This window comes from Acipenser ruthenus, chromosome 16, assembly GCF_902713425.1.
Source record: "Acipenser ruthenus chromosome 16, fAciRut3.2 maternal haplotype, whole genome shotgun sequence".
Classification (NCBI taxonomy): Eukaryota; Metazoa; Chordata; class Actinopteri; order Acipenseriformes; family Acipenseridae; genus Acipenser; species Acipenser ruthenus.
The window spans coordinates 314,465-336,569 of record NC_081204.1 but is presented as its reverse complement, the minus strand read 5'-3'; the positions used below and the strand labels follow the sequence as shown (position 1 = coordinate 336,569).

Below are 22,105 nucleotides of genomic sequence, written 5' to 3'. Positions count from 1 at the left end.
ATTATATAAGAACTGTCCTGATGAACAATTACATTACCTGTATCCCAAATGTAATGAAATAAAATAAACCCAGCGCACGGTTCATTCACCATCCCCTCGATGATTTCTCGATGTGTTTACTGTATCAGCTCTTGCATATCTCCGCCTCCCTGCCCCTTAGTCGTCCTTGACTCTCTCTCTCTCTCTCTCTCTCTCTCTCTCTCTCTCTCTCTCTCTCTCTCTCTCTCTCTCTCTCTCTCTCTCTCTCTCTCTCTCTCTTTCTCTCTGCCTCCTCTCTTTCCCTTCAAAGCTACAGGATGGTTGCAAGCCTTGTGTTGCTGTGGGCTGGTCACGGGTTCTCCTGTGTGTATTTCAGAAGGCGAGGAGCCCGTATCGTGCAGCTTCGTGGTATTGAGTGCGCTGTGCTGCTTGCACGCTGTTGGTTGTCCGGCGTCGCTTCGAAGCGCTTTATAGATTGACAGCGAGTCGCTGTACAAGCGGAATTACAATCGCTTCATTACTGCTGGTCTGCGGGACAGGGGGCTTACACCGGCTCGTGTTGAATAATAATAATAATAATAATAATAATAATAATAATAATAATAATAATAATAATAATAATAACAACAATCCCATCACCTGGAAACCTGCTTTTTGACTTTACCGCCGCTCCGCGCTCATCTCACCTGAGTGTCCCGGGAAAGACGCGTGCTTCTTGGGGATAAGGAAAGCAAGCCCCGCGTTCTGAAAAGGTAAGCAGAATATATTGCCCGGTGGCGGCATTGTTTTAACCCGTCCGCTGCCTTGCTGCTGTGTGGAGAAAATCAGAATAGAAAACAAGAAGCGGTGCGAGCGCAGTGAAAAGAGAAAAGCAAGCCAGCGGCGTCGCTGTTAAATACAGTGTGTGTGTCATCCAGAGAAACCAAACGGGGTGTTAGCGCCTGTGTGTGTATTTACAGCATGCCTGCATGCATGCGTACATACATGCATAAATACATACAGTCTAGTGGTGTATCAAATGTGAATGCCGTGTGTTTATTATGGAGATTTAATTAGGTCATTTATTATTGTTGTTGTTATAATAATAATAATAATAATAATAATAATAATAATAATAATAATAATAATAATAATATGTCATTTATTGGTAGCTCGCTCGTTTTTCTCTCGGATGCAATGGACCATGAGAAGTTGGGATCAGCTCAGATCCGAGTGGAGCGCTCCCTGTTGTTTTAGGGTTCATGCATTCAAACACTTGTCCACATCAAGCGTGCTCACCGAGTGCTGGCGGGTCGGTCCTCTGTATGGAGCAGCTGAGCTTGGACCTCAGATTGCTACATCATCATTTCAGCGAGTAACGCGAGTCACAAATGCAATAGAAAAAGCGCGAGCAGCGGCTGCCTGGCGAAGGTAAGTGGAGTTTGGAAAAGCCAGGTCTGTGTTAACATGAAGTGTGATGTGAAATGAAACGATGCAGTACGAGCACGCGTGCTTTGCATTGTGTGCACTGTTGAACAGATCTGTATCAGTATTACTAACATTAGCGATGGCAGAATTAGCCACGCTGACGCTTGTCTGCTTCACCTCATTTCTGTTGGTCGTAACTGAAGTGACGGGCGGTGAGGCTTGCATTTATCTGAAGATATTGAACCCGAGTCCTGTCAGGAGCTGGTCTCCGGTGACTGGGGGTTGAGTGTGTGTTCATGTTAACAGATTAGCGGTGTGTGCTGTCCCTGCTGCTCCCTTTCATTTCTTTACCCGTGCTTGTGTGAAGTCGTGTAGCGCTCTGGAAGCCTTCCCTGGGAGAGCAGGGTTCGAGCGACCCTGTGAAGCGCTGCTTTCAGAACAGCGCCGCCTCTCAGCAGTGCCTCATTCACTGATCCATGACTGAATGATAACGCAACGGCTCACCTCCATGCAAAGCGATGGGAGAGCCCGGTCCGGTTCTTGTAGTGCAGTGTTTAATACAGGCCAGGTGGTAAACTGTGAATTTAATGCAGCTTCTATAATACACTGCAGAGTGAGCTGGTGAAGACACGTACAAGCTAAGTGAGAAAGAAGTTGCTAGGTGACTGTAACCTCTGCAAAGTGTTTAATTACCTCTCATTACACAAGGCACACATCCCACAGAACAGACAGCGGGCTCTGTGTTCAGGGGGAGGACGCGGCCCTGCATTGCTCTGCAGTTTTCGTTCTTTGTTTCGTTCTTTTGCTCGCTCTTTCCCTGTATTTCGTTTGTTTCTTTTGAAGTGTTACTGTGGCACTATATTCTCTCCTTCCTATTGCAAAGTCATCGAAGCACTTCCTGGTTAAGCTCTGATTGGTCGGGTCCCTGCTGAGTTTCCCAGTCTTCCCAGTGCTGCAGGCTCTGTCATCACGATGGCTGTACACAGTAAGGGAAGGTGAGGTCCAGTCATGTGTATACAAGTCCGTGCTCCTCCCTCGCTGTGGTACTCGGTACTCGCTGGTGCAGTCCCAATGAAGCAGCGCCTTTTAGTTTTAGTTGCCCCTCTGTTATGAAGACTGCAGGGGTCCCTAATCTTCAGAGTGAAGCGCAATCACAGCTGAACAGCACCGAGCCACACCCCCAGCTAACCCGAGCACGACAGCTCGTTAATGAGCAGTAATGAGTGGGTGTAATGAGCCGTTCTAGGTGAACGTCGCTGATGATTAAAATGAGCATATGGTTTCTCTGCAGGTCAGATGATATTGGAAAGCGACTGCTGCTGTGTGATGAGCAGTTTGAAGGGTCAGGAACCTGGAGGCGGGCGGGCGAGAGGGCGGAGAAAGTCACGAGACGTTTCAGGAGCAATCCCACAGTTACCAGCCTCCCTGCGATGCAGGTGCTGAAGTGTCTCAGTATGTGTGAGTGAAGAGGCCGTGTTCGTTCTCTACCGTTGTTTCCAGCCTCCCTGCGATGCAGGTGCTGAAGTGTCTCAGTATGTGTGAGTGAAGAGGCCGTGTTTGTTCTCTACCGTTGTTTCCAGCCTCCCTGCGATGCAGGTGCTGAAGTGTCTCAGTATGTGTGAGTGAAGAGGCCGTGTTCGTTCTCTACCGTTGCTTCTGGCTGAATACTGAAAACTCCATTGCTGGGTTCTAGTAACCATGGCAATCACAGAACCAGTGTCTGTCACTCAATCTACTCTCAGGAACATGAGATTTGGGGGCGGTTGGGATGGTATGGAAATAACATCAGAAAATAATGCATTGATCTCGCTGCTCTGTGGGGTTGCAGCTCTGTAATACTGACATACACAAGCTGTCCAAAGCCATAATCTCTGCAAACAATAGAAGGTGCACCATTTTAAAAGTTCCCCACTGTAAAAACCCAGCAAAGTGAAATACAGCACAGTGAAATCATGGTAAAGCATAGGGAAGCGTTGTAAAGCACAGAGAGGTGTGGTAAAGCATAGGGAAGCATTGTAAAGCACAGAGAGGTCTGGTAAAGCATAGGGAAACATTGTAAAGCACAGAGAGGTCTGGTAAAGCATAGGGAAGCATTGTAAAGCACAGAGAGGTGTGGTAAAGCATAGGGAAGCATTGTAAAGCACAGAGAGGTCTGGTAAAGCATAGGGAAGCATTGTAAAGCACAGAGAGGTCTGGTAAAGCATAGGGAAGCATTGTAAAGCACAGAGAGGTCTGGTAAACCTTGACAAACTATTGTAAATGCACGGTGTAATCATGGGAAAACTGCAGAATTACCACAATAAACTCTCGCAATAAACACAATAAACACTCTCAAGTGTAGTGCGGATAGGGAATGGGGTACCAAGGGGTACCTAACAAATTGGTTGATGTAACATCATTGAGACCCTTTTAGACTTGACAGAGTTTTGTGATCAATCAGCTGCTGAGTGCTGGCGGGCGAATGTTCTCCTCTCGTTGGTAAGTATTCTTCTGTTCTTTGGCTCTCCAGCAGTGAATCTGGGTGCTAATGAGAGCGTGTCTCAGGAGGAATGACCCTGCACTGCCAGCGCAGTCAGCACCTCCAATACAAATACAGCAGCTTTAATTACTTCATGGGTTCCGCCCAGGGTTGCCTTTGTAGATTCAGCTCCTCAGAGGTTCCCTTAATTGGACTTAAAACCTGCAGAATCTCATTTCCTAGGAGTAAAACACACACACACACACGCACGCAGGCACACACAGACACGCACACACACAGACACACACACAGACACGCACACACACACACACGCGCTTACACACACACACACACACACGCACGCATACACACACACACACACACACACACACACAGACACGCACACACACACACACACGCGCTTACACACACACACACACACACACACACACGCACGCACGCACACACAGACACGCACACACAGACACGCACACACACACACACGCGCTTACACACACACACACACACACATACTTTATTGTGCAAATGTACTTTATTAAACTTCAGGGCTTATTCAATTGAAAGTTTAAACATTTAAGAATTGAAATGTTAACACCCGATGGCCAGGTCTCTTTGTTTCATAGTGCTGCTGCTAAGCATTCCCCTAAAGCAGGTCACACCCCCCCCCTTTGAATCCTCTTCCCTGGGTTACTTTCCTCTCCCTGCTGCTGTGACCTGGTTCTCAGGCAACATGACAGTCCCAGGGGGAGAGCAGGGGAAGAGAAGGATCCCTTCCCAGGCAACAAGCACCTCTCTGGGGCCCAGGCAGCAGCTCCACCGGCTCCCCTGTCCACAGAGCAGCCGGGTGTCTGGGGGGTCACGCGCTCCGCTGTCTTCCTGCCTCAGCCTGCTTGTTGTTGAGTTGAGGCTGCTGGCTGCTTTTTATATAGCCTGGGTATGCCGATGGGATTCTCAGGGCTTGGCTCTGATTGTATCTCTGTGTGCCTTTCGCTCCATTTCATTCCAGCACGACAGGGCAGCTGCTAGTTATCGCGGTCCCTCCTCGAAAGAGAGTGTTCTTTATTTCAACAAGGTGCAAAATCAAGGTAGCATCGTGTTCACCGTGTGGAGCGTGACAGCCAGCCAGGCAGGGAGGCAGGGAGGCAGGGAGGCAGGGAGGCAGACAGGCAGGCAGGCAGACAGGGAGGCAGGCAGACAGGGAGGCAGGCAGACAGGCAGACAGGCAGGCAGACAGACAGGCAGGGAGGCAGGCAGGGAGGCAGGGAGGGAGGCAGACAGGGAGGCAGGCAGACAGGGAGGCAGGGAGGCAGACAGGCAGGCAGGCAGACAGGGAGGCAGGCAGACAGGGAGGCAGGCAGACAGGCAGACAGGCAGGCAGACAGACAGGCAGGGAGGCAGGGAGGCAGGCAGGGAGGCAGGGAGGCAGGGAGGCAGGCAGACAGGGAGGCAGGCAGACAGGGAGGCAGGCAGACAGGGAGGCAGGGAGGCAGGGAGGCAGGCAGGGAGGCAGGCAGACAGGCAGGCAGGCAGGCAGACAGGGAGGCAGGCAGACAGGCAGGCAGGCAGGCAGACAGGGAGGCAGGGAGGCAGGGAGACAGACAGACAGGCAGGGAGACGTTGCAACCCTTGTTTCATTGGAATGAGGTTGTGGTCGGGTTCATTGACTCTGTACTGTGTTGAATGGAGATTGCTGTGTCTGTCTAATTTAATGCACACGGATACCATTCCTAAAGTTTACTATAGTAAAAGCACAGCAAAGTGTAACAAAGCACAGTGAAAGCATGGTCAAGCATAAGGTAAGCATTGTGAATCAGAGAGAGGTGTGGTAAAGCATATTCAAAAAATATAAACCATGGTAAACTGCAAAAATACTGTGCACATTTCCTGTGGTAACTGTGGAAGAATGCAGCTGGCACACAGCCAGCCCGCAGCCTGCGTCGGTGTATTAAATCAAAGTGACTGTGTAACAGAAGCTCAGGTCATTGCCCATCAATAATGTATGCGCTGCCCACTCAATACCACCCGTTCTCCTACAAGCCTCCTCGAGAAGGTCAACAGGCAGAAGTGACTCTCCATCGATGGAGGTCGCAGGCCAGGGCTGGCTTGTGTTTCAGATGGTTATAAAGCACCCTCGGGCTGTGAGGGAAATCCATGCTGCAGATCCCCTCCATGCATAATTAAAACCAAACAGAGACCCAAGCGGTTTGAGGGGTCGCACACATCTGTGTTTTAAAAGGCTTAAGGATTTTACCACTGAAAGCTGTTTATCCCACAGTCTCACTCTTCAATCTCTTTTCTTGCTGGTTATTAGCATTGGCGATGCAGGGAGCCTATTCACCGAGCTTCAGCTCTGCGGTTATTCTGGCAGCTTCATGAAAAGAGTCTCATGCACTGATCAGGTCCATCCGTCCTGTCTGTGTGTCTGTCTGAGTGTCTGTGTGTCTGTGTGTCTGTGTGTCTGCCTGTCTGTGTGTCTGTCTGCCTGTCTGTGTGTCTGTGTGTCTGTCTGTGTGTCTGTCTGCCTGTCTGTGTGTCTGTGTGTCTGTCTGCCTGTCTGTGTGTCTGTCTGCCTGTCTGTGTGTCTGCCTGTCTGTGTGTCTGTGTGTCTGTCTGCCTGTCTGCCTGTCTGTGTGTCTGTGTGTCTGTCTGTGTGTCTGTGTGTCTGTGTGTCTGCCTGTCTGTGTGTCTGTCTGCCTGTCTGTGTGTCTGTGTCGTCCCCCCCCCCCCCCCCATCATTTTAAAAGCAATTTGGCAGTGATCCGAGAATGCATGAGAGCGGGTCAGAGGAGCGCTGCTCTGGGGTAATTGCACACCTCGCTATCCAGGGCACCCTAATCTCTGGGAAATGGAAAAGATGACCTCCGGCAGATAACAGCAGCCTTGTAATTCCACTCAGTAATCTGTATTTAACCAGGGGAGCAGAGAGGAGACAGACGTGCAGAGTAACAAACCACAGAGAGGGGACAGACGTGCGGAGTAACAAACCACAGAGAGGGGACAGACGTGCGGAGTAACAAACCACAGAGAGGGGACAGACGTGCAGAATAACAAACCACAGAGAGGGGACAGACGTGCAGAGTCTAACAAACCACAGAGAGGGGACAGACGTGCAGAGTAACAAACCACAGAGAGGGGACAGACGTGCAGAGTAACAAACCACAGAGAGGGGACAGACATGCAGAGTCTAACAAACCACAGAGAGGGGACAGACGTGCAGAGTAACAAACCACAGAGAGGGGACAGACGTGCGGAGTAACAAACCACAGAGAGGGGACAGACGTGCAGAGTCTAACAAACCACAGAGAGGGGACAGACGTGCAGAGTCTAACAAACCACAGAGAGGGGACAGACATGCAGAGTCTAACAAACCACAGAGAGGGGACAGACGTGCAGAGTAACAAACCACAGAGAGGGGACAGACGTGCGGAGTAACAAACCACAGAGAGGGGACAGACGTGCAGAGTCTAACAAACCACAGAGAGGGGACAGACGTGCAGAGTCTAACAAACCACAGAGAGGGGACAGACGTGCAGAGTAACAAACCACAGAGAGGGGACAGACATGCGGAGTAACAAACCACAGAGAGGGGACAGACGTGCGGAGTAACAAACCACAGAGAGGGGACAGACGTGCAGAGTCTAACAAACCACAGAGAGGGGACAGACGTGCAGAGTAACAAACCACAGAGAGGGGACAGACATGCAGAGTCTAACAAACCCCATAGCAGGTCTGTGAGGCAGCCCCTCATACAGAAAGACCTTCAGCAGCTATTCAAGCTGAGGTCTTGGAGGATATTACTGGCTGTCTGGCTCTAGTTCTGAATAAATGAACAGGTGGAAGGTTGAGTCCATGGTATCTCCCCTCTCCCCATCTCTCTGCCTCCCTCTCCTCTCTTCCTCTGTCCTCTTCCCATCTCTCTCTCTCCCCTCTCCCCATCTCTCTTCCCCTCTCCTCTCTGTATGTCAGTGTGGTCCGCTCTGCTCTGCTCTGCTCTGTGCTGTGTGAGTGATGTGTCCTGGGATTAGAGAGGAGTTTAATTCACAGCAGAGCCCAGCGTGGCTCTCGTCCCTTCATCTCCGATCACACTGGCTGCTCCAGCTCGACGGGGCTGCAGCGAGCGGGGCAGTAATTAAGAGAGATTGAATCTAATGAGCTGCATGTCTCTCCCTGTCTCTCTGTGTTTGTGTGTGTGTGTGTATGTGTTTGTGTGGATCTGTGGATCAAGATTAGGAGGAGTCCGTATCCAGCTGCCCTCGTTTTGATGACAGTAGCGCTGCATTAGTTCCAGTGGTTTTGCAGTGGAGCTGTGTATTAGTTCCAGTGGTTTTGTAGTGGAGCTGTGCATTAGTTACAGTGGTTTTGTAGTGGAGCTGTGCATTAGCTCCAGTGGTTTTGCAGTGGAGCTGTGCATCAGTTCCAGTGGTTTTGTAGTGGAGCTGTGCATTAGTTCCAGTGGTTTTGTAGTGGAGCTGTGCATTAGCTCCAGTGGTTTTGCAGTGGAGCTGTGCATTAGCTCCAGTGGTTTTGCAGTGGAGCTGTGCATTAGTTCCAGTGGTTTTGTAGTGGAGCTGTGCATTAGTTCCAGGTGTTTTGTAGTGGAGCTGTGCATTAGCTCCAGTGGTTTTGCAGTGGAGCTGTGCATCAGTTCCAGTGGTTTTGTAGTGGAGCTGTGCATTAGCTCCAGTGGTTTTGCAGTGGAGCTGTGCATTAGTTCCAGTGGTTTTGCAATGGAGCTGTGCATTAGTTCCAGTGGTTTTGTAGTGGAGCTGTGCATTAGTTCCAGGTGTTTTGTAGTGGAGCTGTGCATTAGTTCCAGTGGTTTTGCAGTGGAGCTGTGCATTAGTTCCAGTGGTTTTGTAGTGGAGCTGTGCATTAGTTCCAGTGGTTTTGCAGTGGAGCTGTGCATCAGTTCCAGTGGTTTTGCAGTGGAGCTGTGCATTAGTTCTAGTGGTTTTGTAGTGGAGCACAGTATTTCAGAAGTCACAGGGTTAAGGTGAGTGCAGAGCTGTTTAACTGGACTGTAACATTAATATGATGAACTCCAATCAGTGTTTCTGTGTTTTTGGGCTGCAGGCAGTTTGAGAGCCACGCTGCTGCCTAACACCAGCCCCAGCCTCACTGCCTCAGCTCTTCTTATAGACTCTGTGTCTGTGTGACTCTAACACCAGCCCCAGCCTCGCTTCCTCAGCTCTTCTTATAGACTCTGTGTCTCAGTGTGACTCTAACACCAGCCCCAGCCTCGCTGCCTCAGCTCTTCTTATAGACTCTGTGTCTCAGTGTGACTCTAACACCAGCCCCAGCCTCGCTGCCTCAGCTCTTCTTATAGACTCTGTGCCTCAGTCTCTCTCTCTCAGCTTCGATCTGGAAGTCAGAGCTTTAGATGCGTCGGTTGAAGTGGAAATTAAAGTCTCCCACGTTTTAGCGAGGGATTAGAGAAGTAGGTCAGAGAAGTTTTTTGTAAGGGGGAGAGAGATCAGCAAGATGCCTAAGCTCCTGAGCGATGGAGAGAGAGAGAGAGGGAAGATGAGGGAGGGTGAAGAAGGGGAGGGAGAGGGAGAGGTGATCTCAGTGTAACTGTGTACACACAGTACTAACACATCATTTCCAACTGAATATGAAAGCAGTAAACATCAATTCAGGAACCGCTCCCCACTCCCAAGAAATCTCTGTTGAGAGTCTCACAGTTGTGTCTGAATGCAGTGTGTATATTGAATGCAGCTCTGTTGAGAGTCTCACAGCTGTGTCTGAATGCAGTGTGTATATTGAATGCAGCTCTGTTGAGAGTTACAGTTGTGTCTGAATGCAGTGTGTATATTGAATGCAGCTCTGTTGAGAGTCTCACAGTTGTGTCTGAATGCAGTGTGTATATTGAATGCAGCTCTGTTGAGAGTCTCACAGCTGTGTCTGAATGCAGTGTGTATATTGAATGCAGCTCTGTTGAGAGTTACAGTTGTGTCTGAATGCAGTGTGTATATTGAATGCAGCTCTGTTGAGAGTCTCACAGTTGTGTCTGAATGCAGTGTGTATATTGAATGCAGCTCTGTTGAGAGTTACAGTTGTGTCTGAATGCAGTGTGTATATTGAATGCAGCTCTGTTGAGAGTTACAGTTGTGTCTGAATGCAGTGTGTATATTGAATGCATGGCTGGTAGAGCTTGGTGTTTCTTATCTAAGTATTGCAGCCCCTCCTGTGTCTAGTGAGGGCAGGAAGGTGACCCCTTTCCTACGATACCCCCTAATCCACAGCGGAGCAGGAGCGCTGTCTGGAGAGATGCGCTGCCTTGCGGTTATGGGATTCATAATCGGGGGGTGAGGAGGGGATGCTTTTGGGATGTTTGAGATTAACCTTCCAAAACCTCGGACCAGCTCTGAGCTGCAAGCAATGAACTGAATCTGCAGCTCATCTGTCAGTGTGCAGTACTGGGGAGGCAGAGCCCTTATATAAGAGTCCCACAGGAAAAGCAGAGCCGAGTGTAGTGCAGCACAGTGACAGCATGGTAAGGAACGGCAAGGTTATGCTGGCTAGAGCATATTAATAATCATGGCAAACCGGGGTAAACTGTGATCAATGCAGAGTATAACCATGGTGGAGAACTGCAAAAACACAGCGCTGAACTTTTATAAGGGCGGCACACAGACTGTGTGAAGGAATAGGGTTAACTCCGTTTACTGTCTGTGTTAGCAAATGAAGTTGATAAACTGGGGAGGTTCAGGTGGCAGGACTGCCCCCTACACACATTACACCCCCCACCTGTCAGAGCAATATAAACAGACTGCAGAGTGACCCCCCCCCCATTGCGTTTGATTCATGGGGGGCTCTGCTGCCTCGTCCAGCTGGCCAGGGGGTGTGGACCCTCAGACCCTGCAGTTCCATGCATCGCATCATCATCAGTGAAATAGGAATCGCTCACGTTTCTGTGTGCTGGGGGTTTGTCAACAGTTTGAAGGTGCTTCAGAGGGTGCGGATCAGCTGCCTGGCTTGCTTCTTGTTTTGTTTCAGTAATTGCCTGCAGCCTGAAAGGATGTTTGCTCAACACGACGCAGAGAGTTTGTGGAGATATTAATAGCCAGCCCGGAGGAGCGCTTTGTTCTGGCACCCTGTATCTGTGCTTCATGTATCAGAAAGCATGGTGATTCGAGGCCTGACCGACATGGCCGCTCCCTCCTGTCTCTTCCTGAGGTTAACAAGGTGCTGTAAGGATGTAATGGTGGCTGGAGCAGTGTGCACTGTCTTTGAAATGAGATCAGAAGGGAATGATTGCTGGTACAGTGCTGGGACGCTGCACCGATGTGAGTCCTCCACACCTTTCTGGGCTTTACAGTGCTAACCTGTCCTAGACCATGCTTTCACTGAGCTGTGTTTTATAGGATGACTGATTTGCTGTATCGTCTGCGTACCTGCGACTCCTCTGTCACAATGCGGGGCCCAGCTGTCACTATGGACGGGTTCAGGGTTAGCAGTGTACACAGATTGATGTATCCTGAGCCCATCTGTGCACCAGGTACGTGCTGTAATGAGCGCTCTGTGCTGTGCAGCAGGAATCTGACACAATCATCCAACACAAAACAGTACTTACTGGTCTGCTGTCTTGCACAGTGTAGTGAAGCACAGAGCAGATCGTGAGCAATGTCTTTCAGAACGAGTCGAAGCTGTGAAGTGCAAGGTAACAGACCACACCTGCAAACACAGCACAGTGTAGTAAAGCACAGAGCAGATCGTGAGCAATGTCTTTCAGAACGAGTCGAAGCTGTGAAGTGCAAGGTAACAGACCACACCTGCAAACACAGCACAGTGTAGTAAAGCACAGAGCAGATCGTGAGCAATGTCTTTCAGAACGAGTCGAAGCTGTGAAGTGCAAGGTAACAGACCACACCTGCAAACACAGCACAGTGTAGTGAAGCACAGAGCAGATCGTGAGCAATGTCTTTCAGAACGAGTCGAAGCTGTGAAGTGCAAGGTAACAGACCACACCTGCAAACACAGCACAGTGTAGTGAAGCACAGAGCAGATCATGAGCAATGTCTTTCAGAACGAGTCGAAGCTGTGAAGTGCAAGGTAACAGACCACACCTGCAAACACAGCACAGTGTAGTGAAGCACAGAGCAGATCGTGAGCAATGTCTTTCAGAACGAGTCGAAGCTGTGAAGTGCAAGGTAACAGACCACACCTGCAAACACAGCACAGTGACCGGCTCTTCACCTGCTTGATATTCGAATTCCTCACCGTCCCTGCTTGCCTCTGCTCAGCTGACACGTGCGAGCAATGCCAGCACTCTGCCCTTCTAATGAAAGTGATGTGTGACGTGAAATGAAATCCAGCCTTTCTGCTGCACGGATCATCTCCCCGGGTGAAGAACGAGCAGCTCATGTGAGGAACCTTGGAAGACGAGCCGCTGATTATTTTGGGGTTTCTGGTTAATAAGCCGTACGATTCCACATTATGTTTCATCAGAGCATGTTGAAGGATTTTATCTCCGTATTCCTGGGGGAGTTTAAAGTTCTTAGACGTGTGCAGATTCCAGAGTTGAGAATAACCTTCTTGATCACCACAGTAAAAGCCTAGCACAGTGTATCAAAGTGCAGTGTGGAAGCATGATGAAGCCGAGAGAGATATGGTAAAGCATACCGTGGTAAACTATGGTAAATGTGTAGTATAAGCGTGGAGAAGCCTGGGGGAATACTGCAAAAGCAGTGCAGTAATGCCCATCAATGCTCGTCCGCTTCCTTGCAGCTGATTCATCTCAAAGTTTTGTCAAGTCAGGACCTGAAGGATCCCAGTGATTCAGCATCCACAGCATGGCTAGGTAACCTTGGTAACCCATCCTGTCCCCTCACCTCTCTCTGAGTGAAGAAGGCTCTCCTAAGCCTCTCTCCACTTCATTCCCGTCTGTGAGTCCTGGTTTCTGTGCTGTGCTTGAAGTATTGGCTATAGGGCTAAGCTGTCAACTTCCCTCAATCTCTCTTCATTTGTCCTTGCTTGAAGCTCTGAGATCAGTCTGCATAGGGTCTGGCACAGGAGCTCCAGTCACTCTGTGGACTTGCACAGCACTGTGTCTGACTCGTACCCTCGGAGTCATGCAGGACACGTACAGGGTGACCCCTAGAAACACTGCTGTAGAGCACCTCTTTTTAAGGGCTATAGGTAGAACTATAACTTGGTAAAAGAAACTAGTCCAGTAGCCCAACTGTCCCAACTCCTCTCTCCTCCAGTGCAGTGATAGACTCCTCTCTCCTCCAGTGCAGTGATAGACTCCTCTCTCCTCCAGTGCAGTGATAGACTCCTCTCTCCTCCAGTGCAGTGATAGACTCCTCTCTCCTCCAGTGCAGTGATAGACTCCTCTCTCCTCCAGTGCAGTGATAGACTCCTCTCTCCTCCAGTGCAGTGATAGACTCCTCTCTCCTCCAGTGCAGTGATAGACTCCTCTCTCCTCCAGTGCAGTGATAGACTCCTCTCTCCTCCAGTGCAGTGATAGACTCCTCTCTCCTCCAGTGCAGTGAAAGACTCCTCTCTCCTCCAGTGCAGTGATAGACTCCTCTCTCCTCCAGTGCAGTGATAGACTCCTCTCTCCTCCAGTGCAGTGATAGACTCCTCTCTCCTCCAGTACAGTGAAAGACTCCTCTCTCCTCCAGTGCAGTGATAGACTCCTCTCTCCCATGATAAGTCACTGTGGGACAGCTCCCTCTCGCTGGTAATGGCAGGTTTCATTGTGACAGCGCTGGACTGTGTGAATGGAGACGGGAGGCTGGAATTACAATCATTCGTCTTTTATCTCTGTGTCTGATTGATGTTTTTATCGGGAGGGCAGGCAGCTCGTCACTGCTGTGCCGTCGTTTTATTCATTTGATCTTTTTGTTTCTTTTCTTCGTTCCTGTGGGATTGACAGCATGACTGGAGAAATTGCTGGGGCAGAGCTAGGGCTTTGTCACTGTCTGTCTGTCTGTCTGTCAGGATACAACACCTGTCATTAGCAAACGAAAAAATGAAGAGCATTCTGTGATTAGATTGGGTAGAGTCTGTGAGTGCTTTCTCGTAATGAGACTTAATTACACACAGATATACAGACACACACTGACACAGCCAACCACACACACACACTCACACACACACACACACACTGACAGGCTGCTGAATGTCACTCTTGCTCTGATCTCAGAGGAAGTCATTATCCAGACTACAGAAAGCTTGCTTTGTGTGTGTGTGTGCGTGTGTGTCAGTGTGTGTGTCAGTGTTTGTGTGTGTGTGTCAGTGTGTGTGTGTGTGTGAGTCTCTGTGCGTGCGTGTGTGCGTGCGTGTCAGTGTGTGGGTCAGTGTTTGTGTGTGTGTGTGTGTGTGTGTGTGTGAGTCTCTGTGTGTGCGTGTGTGTGCGTGTGTGCGTGTGTGTCAGTGTTTGGGTCAGTGTTTGTGTGTGTGTGTGTGTGTGTGAGTCTCTGTGCGTGCGTGCGTGCGTGTCAGTGTGTGTGTGCGTGCGTGCGTGCGTGCGTGCGTGCGTGTCAGTGTGTGTGTGCGTGCGTGCGTGCGTGCGTGTCAGTGTGTGTGTGCGTGCGTGCGTGCGTGTCAGTGCGTGTGTGTGTGAGTCTCTGTGCGTGCGTGCGTGTCAGTGTGTGTGTGTGTGTGTGTGTGTGTGTGTGTGAGTCTCTGTGCGTGCGTGCGTGTCAGTGTGTGTGTGTGTGCATGCGTGCGTGCGTGTCAGTGTTTTGTTTGTTGTATTTAATAACGGGGACCCGTCTCCTCTGGAAGCTGCTGCCCTAGTTACTGGATAAGAAGCAGCCGAGAAGCTTGTTAATTAGGTCTGTGTAAAACTAGGCTACCCAGAGAAGTGGCACCATCTGCGCTCTTCACTGTACCAGCAGCGCTGACATGCCGTCAGCACACACTGATGGGGGTGCAGCCCTGGTGATCGTGCAAAGCCAGGCTCTGCAGTAGCATCACTGACTCTCTCCTCCACGAGGTCATTCAATTGGAAGCTGTTTGAGACACAGTGACAGTCAGAGCTCATTACTGCACACCCTCAATGGCACGATTGTGTTTTCTGAATTAAAAAAGAAATCCCTACAGTACAATCCCTCCAAATGAAATGCTTGAATCTGGGTTTGGTAAATCTGTGTCTCCATACAAAATGCAGCTGTGCATCATTGTATTAAAGTCTGTGTTCAGGTATTATGCAATTTTTCACATGTTTATATTGTTCATTTACCAAGCATTGCCACAAGCTGCATTTTTTGTAAGGCAGAGGGATGGTTAAGGGCAGGGGTGGCCAAGGTTTACACTTCCACTCCTGGTCTTTGTTCCAGCCCTGTTCAATTGAACCAATGACAGCTGCATCCAGACCCTGAAGTCGTTCGCTGCCTCATTGTATCTGTTCAAGCTGGAGTGGAATGGGCCTCCAGGACCTGATTCAGGGTTTCTGCAAAACAGCTGTTGACTGGATTTGAGGTCCCCCAGCGACGTGTAAAGCAGATGTTCTCTCACTCTCTTTCTCTTCTTCTCCCCTTCTCTTTCTCTCTCCCTCTCTTCCTTTCCCCTGCACTCCCCCGTCTCCTCTCTCCCACATGAACCTTTCTCTCGCTCTCTCCCCCTCCGTCTCTCTCACAGGCTGCCAGCTCAGTGAGTCTTGTGTGGGTGTGTGTTTGATTTACAGGTTAGCAGTGTTTCACACGTGTTCTGAAGCGTTTCCTTGTCCCTCCCCCTCTAGGGCTGCAGGCATTCGATTGGACTGACCAGCAGGAGGAGGAGCTCTGACTGGTGACCAGCCACTCAGCGCAGTACACACTCAGAGAGGTGAGAGAGTGACACCTCCTGTGTAAGGGGTCCGTCAGTCCAGAGTGAGAGAGAATCTCACCCCAGGGTTCAGTTTGAATTGTGGTGACTGCTGCCCAATCCCTTATAATAGAACTGTTGTTTTATTTTTCCCCGCGTAGGGTTAAGATGTGCTTTCTTCCCATCTCGTTCTTCTGAGTCTCTGCAGACAGTCACTGAATTGATTAACCTTGACTGCGCAACAGAACAGCACAGATTGAAATGAGGCGAACGCTTGGGTTTTGTGTTGGCTTGCGCCGCAGCTGAAAAACAAACACCTGATTCAAATAAATAAAACCCAACCACAGGGAGTGCCAGGCCTCTGAAGGTCTGTCATGGGAGAGCCTGCTGATTGCTTTCCACAGACGCCAATCCATTAACTGGGAGGCTCTCTTTGTTTCCCTGCATTGTTGCTATTGAGATGTAGAAATGCTAAAAGAAACGGATTGAATTCGATGATTGAGTTTATAATGTAACATTGCAAAACCTGAAACGCTCATCAGTGCAGCATCAGATCAGCACCAGGCAGAGGGACAGGGTGCTCCAGGTCCAGATCAGATCAGCACCAGGCAGAGGGACAGGGTGCTCCAGGTCCAGATCAGATCAGCACCAGGCAGAGGGACAGGGTGCTCCAGGTCCAGATCAGATCAGCACCAGGCAGAGGGACAGGGTGCTCCAGGTCCAGATCAGATCAGCACCAGGCAGAGGGACAGGGTGCTCCAGGTCCAGATCAGATCAGCACCAGGCAGAGGGACAGGGTGCTCCAGGTCCAGATCAGATCAGCACCAGGCAGAGGGACAGGGTGCTCCAGGTCCAGATCAGATCAGCACCAGGCAGAGGGACAGGGTGCTCCAGGTCCAGATCAGATCAGTACAACGCAGAGGGACAGGGTGCTCCAGGTCCAGATCAGATCAGCACCAGGTAGAGGGACAGGGTGCTCCAGGTCCAGATCAGATCAGCACCAGGCAGAGGGACAGGGTGCTCCAGGTCCAGATCAGATCAGCACCAGGCAGAGGGACAGGGTGCTCCAGGTCCAGATCAGATCAGCACCAGGCAGAGGGACAGGGTGCTCCAGGTCCAGATCAGATCAGCACCAGGCAGAGGGACAGGGTGCTCCAGGTCCAGATCAGATCAGCACCAGGCAGAGGGACAGGGTGCTCCAGGTCCAGATCAGATCAGCACCAGGAGACACAAAGCACTGCACACAAAGCAGGGAAAGAAATTGAGGAGTGTGATGTTTAAATGATTCTGTATGCGTGTGTGTTTGCATTGCACTGATTATCCAGAGCTACATGACACTCAGCAGTGCTAGATTTAGAAATGCTAAAAGAAACTTCATACATTCAATGACAAACCTTTCCACTGAAGACAATGAGAAAGACCTTTGCAGATCTGCAACACAGGGACTGGCTGAAAAACAAATGCAGGTTACGTTGTATAAGCAGTGATGTATTGATCTCTGTGTAAAGGATAACGACTTGGGAGTAAATGGCTTTGAGAATCTAGTCATCAGTTTTTAAATTGACAGATGTTTACTGACGCTCTCTCTCTCCCTCCCTTCCTCTCTCTCTCTCTCTCTCCCCCTCTCGCTCCCCCCTCTCTCTCTCTCTCGCGCTCTCTCTCCCCCCCTCTCTCTCTCTGCTCTTCCAGGACTATTCCTGTGCACGAGGGGAGTGCAGGAGGAGGTGGGGACGGCAGTGTCTCCCGGCCGCACGGCTATGCGCGAGTGTGATAGCGGGTCACGGCCATGGAGACGGACAGCTACAGGGGGCTCCTGGAGACCAGCGACGGCTTTGACCCCGAGTTGGGGGGCTGGTCCCTGCCCTACCCGCTGTGGCTCCAGGTCTCCCTCACAGGCTTCCTGATGCTGGAGATCGTGCTGGGCTTCAGCAGCAACCTGACTGTGCTGGTGCTCTACTGCATGCAGTCCAGCCTGGTGGACTCGGTCAGCAACACGGTGACCATGAACCTGCACGTGCTGGACATCATCGTGTGCGTGGTGTGCGCGCCGCTCACCATCGTGGTCATCCTGCTGCCACTGGAGCACAACGCAGCCCTGCTATGCTGCTTCCACGAGGCCTGCGTCACCTTCACCAGCATCGCCACGGCCGTCAATGTGCTGGTCATCAGCATGGACCGCTACGACATCTCCGTGCGGCCCGCCAACCGCATCCTGACCCCTCCCCGCGCCGCCCTGCTGCTGGCCTGTGTGTGGGCCGTCTCCCTGGCCGTCTTCTTCATCCCCTTTCTGGAGGTGCGCTTTTTCGGGGACCCGGGTGAGGGGGGCGGCAGTGAAGCGGCCTGGGAGAACCGCACCCTGCTGTGCCTGAGCGGGGCAGGAGGGAGGTGGCAGGCGGACTATCACAGAGAGCTGGGAATGTACTACCATCTGCTCCTTCAGATCCCCATGTTCTTCGTGGCCATGGTGGTCATGCTGGTCACCTACTACAAAATCCTGCAGGCGCTCAACATCAAGATCGGCTCACACTTCAAGAGGAGCCAGCGGCGCAAGAACGCCGGGAGCAGCGGGAGCGTCGGCAACAGCAGCAACAAGAACAAGAACAAGAAGAAGAAGAGGAAATCTTCCGGCCAGATGGTCACTGCCCCCAGCGAGACCAAACTCCTGACCCAGCCCCCTCCCCTCATCCCCAGCTCCACCCCCCAGCCCCCAGCCCCTCAGATGGGGGTCCAGGCTTCCGTCTCGGTCATCATCGCCCTGCGGAGGGCGGTGAAGCGGCACCGGGACCGTCGTGAGCGCCAGAAGAGGGTGTTCCGGATGTCTGTGATCATCATCTCCACGTTCCTGGGCTGCTGGGCTCCCATCTCGGTGGTGAACCTGCTGATCCTGTGCCTGGGCCCCAGCGACAGCCTGGTGACAGTGCGGATCTGCTTCCTCGCCCTGGCGTACGGCTCCACCGTCTTCCACCCTCTGCTCTACGCCTTCACCCGGCAGAAGCTGCGCAAGGTGCTGAAGAGCAAGGTGCGGAAGCGCGTGGTGTCGCTGCTGCAGGTCGACCCAGCCCCCAGCGGCACCGTCATCCACAACTCCTGGGTGGAGCCCAGGAAGGGGGGCCGCAGGCCGAGGCTGGAGTGCAGCGACGCCACGGACCGCTGCCTCACCGAGGCTGTCAGGGAGTGACTCTCTGCCCTTTTACACCCCTCCCTCCCGCCTTTCTTTATTTCCTGCCTTCTCTCTCCCAACCTCTTTCCTCTCTCTCTTCCTTCCTTTCCATTCCCCCCATTTTTTCCACCTTGCTTATTTTCTTTGTTTAATTCTTCTCTCTTCTTTTCCTCGTTTCCCTTCTTTTCCCTGCTCTCTCCTTGATTTCTTGCCTTCCATCATCTCTGCTGTCTTTCCTCTTTTTTCCTCCATGTCCCTGTCCCTCCATTCCCTTTTCCCTTCCTCTCTTATTATTATTATTATTATTATTTATTTCTTAGCAGACGCCCTTATCCAGGGCGACTTACAATCGCAAGCAAATACAAATACATTCAAGTGTTACAATATAAGTCATACAATAAGAACAAGAAATACAATAATTCTCAAGTGTGACAAACCACAATTCAATAATACAGCAGATAATAGTGAAAGTTACATCAGGATATGATTAAGTAGTGATAGTTACATCAGGATATGATTAAGTACAAAATACTACAGATTAAACACTTGGCAGATTACAATATTCTGAGGTACAGGATTAAATGCAGTAAAATAGGGGGCAGATAAGAGCAAAATAAAGCATATTTAAATGAAGGGTGATAGTGTCCCAGGATACAACAGAGGAGTTCTACAGGTGCTGTTTGAAGAGGTGAGTCTTAAGGAGGCGCCGGAATGTGGTCAGGGACTGGGCAGTCCTGACATCTGTAGAGCCCCTTGCCTCAGTCTTCCTCCCTTCCCTGTATTATTGTATTTGCCTTGTCTCGTTTTATTGAGAAAACAACCAGCAAAACTCTCTCTCTTTTTCTGACTCTGTAGACTGCAACCATTGCAACAGGTGCAGCAGCACAGTGTGTATCCTCATGTGTGAATAACCACAGCACTCTATGAACATTCACAGTGCATTCTGTATATACACCAAGTACAATGAATGGGACAGAAAGTCTGTTCAGATCTGTGATACTGGAGAATCACTTTCCTTAGATCGAGCTCCGTAGGGTAAGGAACAGAGCGATTCGCCTGCTCATTCTGTCACTGGATTTGAATGAATTGAAGATAGATTCTAGAATGATTATTGGATTTGAATGAATTGAAGATAGATTCTAGAATGATTATTGGATTTGAATGAATTGAAGATAGATTCTAGAATGATTATTGGAGTTGAATGAATTGAAGATAGATTCTAGAATATTTATTGGATTTGAATGAATTGAAGATAGATTCTAGAATGAGATCCAGTAAGAAGAACACTCACTCAGGATCACCATTTCTATGTAAAAGTTATTCGATGCTGGAGATCTCAACGCTTGTGGTATGAAGAACATGAATTCGCTAAGCGGGACTTGAATGGATCAATCCCATAGTGACTGTAAGGTTAGCATTCATTGCAAAGCTCTTGTGGGGTGGGTCCCTGTGGAGACGTTCCTGGCAGTGTGGATGCAAGAAGCATCTGGAAGTGAGAGCTTGTTTCTAGTTTGTGGGGGGAGCGGGATACAACATGTTTCTGTAATAAAGACTGTGTGACAATTCCTTACTCAACCACTGCCTGTTACCCCAGACCAGCTTCAGATCTGCAGTGCTGTCCAGATACAGTGTACAGGATACATGTGCAATAGGGCCCCACAGGGGGGGTGGGCGTATAGGTCAAATATACGGATGCCCCCGAGGAGTCTGTGTGTTGGACGAATACACACACCCCGAAGGGCCGTACTGAATTTATCATTCAGGTCAAACACTAGATTTGAAAAAACAAAAAGCATAAATGATGCTTCGGGCAAAAAAATGATTCTTTTTTTTTATTAAATATCCTGACGCCAATAAAGTAGTCCCGTTTATAACTTTGAACTGCACACTAAGTTAAGCTGAGCAAATTCATTTAATTGAAACATGCAAAAATGAGTACATGTTTATTTTTGATATGGGTTGAATTGTACACTGCCATTGAAAAGATCCACCAGGAGGCGCAGTTGAGACGGCACTGAATTATTTATTTATTTTTTCATCTCGGTGGAAGCAGAACGGAGGCAGTGGGTAAAAATAAATTCACTGCCGTCTCGGATTTCAATAAGTTAAGGTCTGTGTTGGAAAGGGGTGGATAACGTGCAGACGTGTCTTTTTGTGTTTTTCTGTAGCGTCTACAAACTGCTAAACAGACATTATTTGAAGTGAGTGTGTATGTTGACAGACCCCCCAGTGGTTTATTCCAGCTCTGAGACGAATGTAGCTTGAAATGTCATCGTCTTCACCATGGGCATTCCTTCCATTTCCACAGAAATCCCTCAGTATTTTATAAAGATTTTCTGAAGATGTGCATATTCCACAGTTGACAATCTGTTATTTTGCTTCAGCCAGTCCTGAAAGACAGTGGTTTTAAATGTTTTCTTGTTTTTTTTTTCGTTTTGCTGTCTTCCAGTTAATGTTCTTCATCCAGCTCTGCTTGGTACTGTTGGGGTTGTTTTGCTGGTAATTGGTCACTCAGTTTGATTGTTACTGTCCATCTGTAACTGTAAACAAGATGGATCCCGGTACTTTAAATTCTGTGAGGCAGCGCAGTGATTTCAAATAATGTGATGAGGCTCCAGCTGTCCGCATCCATCCAATATACAGACAGCTGGAACCTTGCTCGACCAATCACCTTGCTTGTTTCACGTTCCCTTGCCAGCCCTGGATTCTAAATGATGTCCATGCAGACTGCTCAGCCCTGTATCCCGTTCTGAATGTATGTGTTTATTAGATTGCAGAGCTGTGAAGGACTTCATTGCTGAGTTTTTGCAATGGACACGCTAAGATTGCGTTGAGTTCCTCACTGTATTTGAGCACATCCCCTCCCATACAGAATTGTAAAAACCCCCAAGAGCTGTCAGAAAACATTCCAGAATTAAGAATAAGCTTCATGATCAAAGTTTACCTCTGTAAAAGTAAAGCATTGATGTAATAAAGCATAGGTACGCATTGTAAAAGCCCAGAGAGGTATGCTAAAGCATATTTTAATACCTTGGCAAACCAGAGTAAACGATGGTACATGCATAGAATAACCATGGGGATACTGCAGACCCTTGCAGGGGAATCAAGGGAATGATTAACAAGCATCTGTCTGTAGGGATGATGGGAGCGGGACAGGGGGGGAAGGAGGAGAGAGGAGGAGGAGGAGAGAGGGAGGAAAGAGGAGGGAGGAAGAGAGAGGCGGAGGAGGAGAGGGAGGAGGAGAGAGGAGGGAGGAGGGAGGAGAGAGGAGGATGAGGAGAGATGAGGAGAGGAGGGAGGAGAGAGGAGGGAGGAGAGAGGAG

General features: G+C 49.8%; 1 protein-coding gene across 1 annotated transcript; it reads left to right on the top strand.

The window, feature by feature from the left end:
• The first annotated feature begins 260 nt into the window (after positions 1-260).
• Positions 261-20,668, top strand: LOC117412076 (G-protein coupled receptor 22-like). Its single transcript, XM_058988223.1, has 3 exons — positions 261-731; positions 15,558-15,643; positions 17,312-20,668. The coding sequence occupies exon 3, from the start codon at positions 17,409-17,411 to the stop codon at positions 18,798-18,800; it is 1,392 nt and encodes a 463-aa protein (XP_058844206.1). The 5' UTR covers positions 261-731; positions 15,558-15,643; positions 17,312-17,408; the 3' UTR covers positions 18,801-20,668.
• Positions 20,669-22,105: the final 1,437 nt, after the last annotated feature.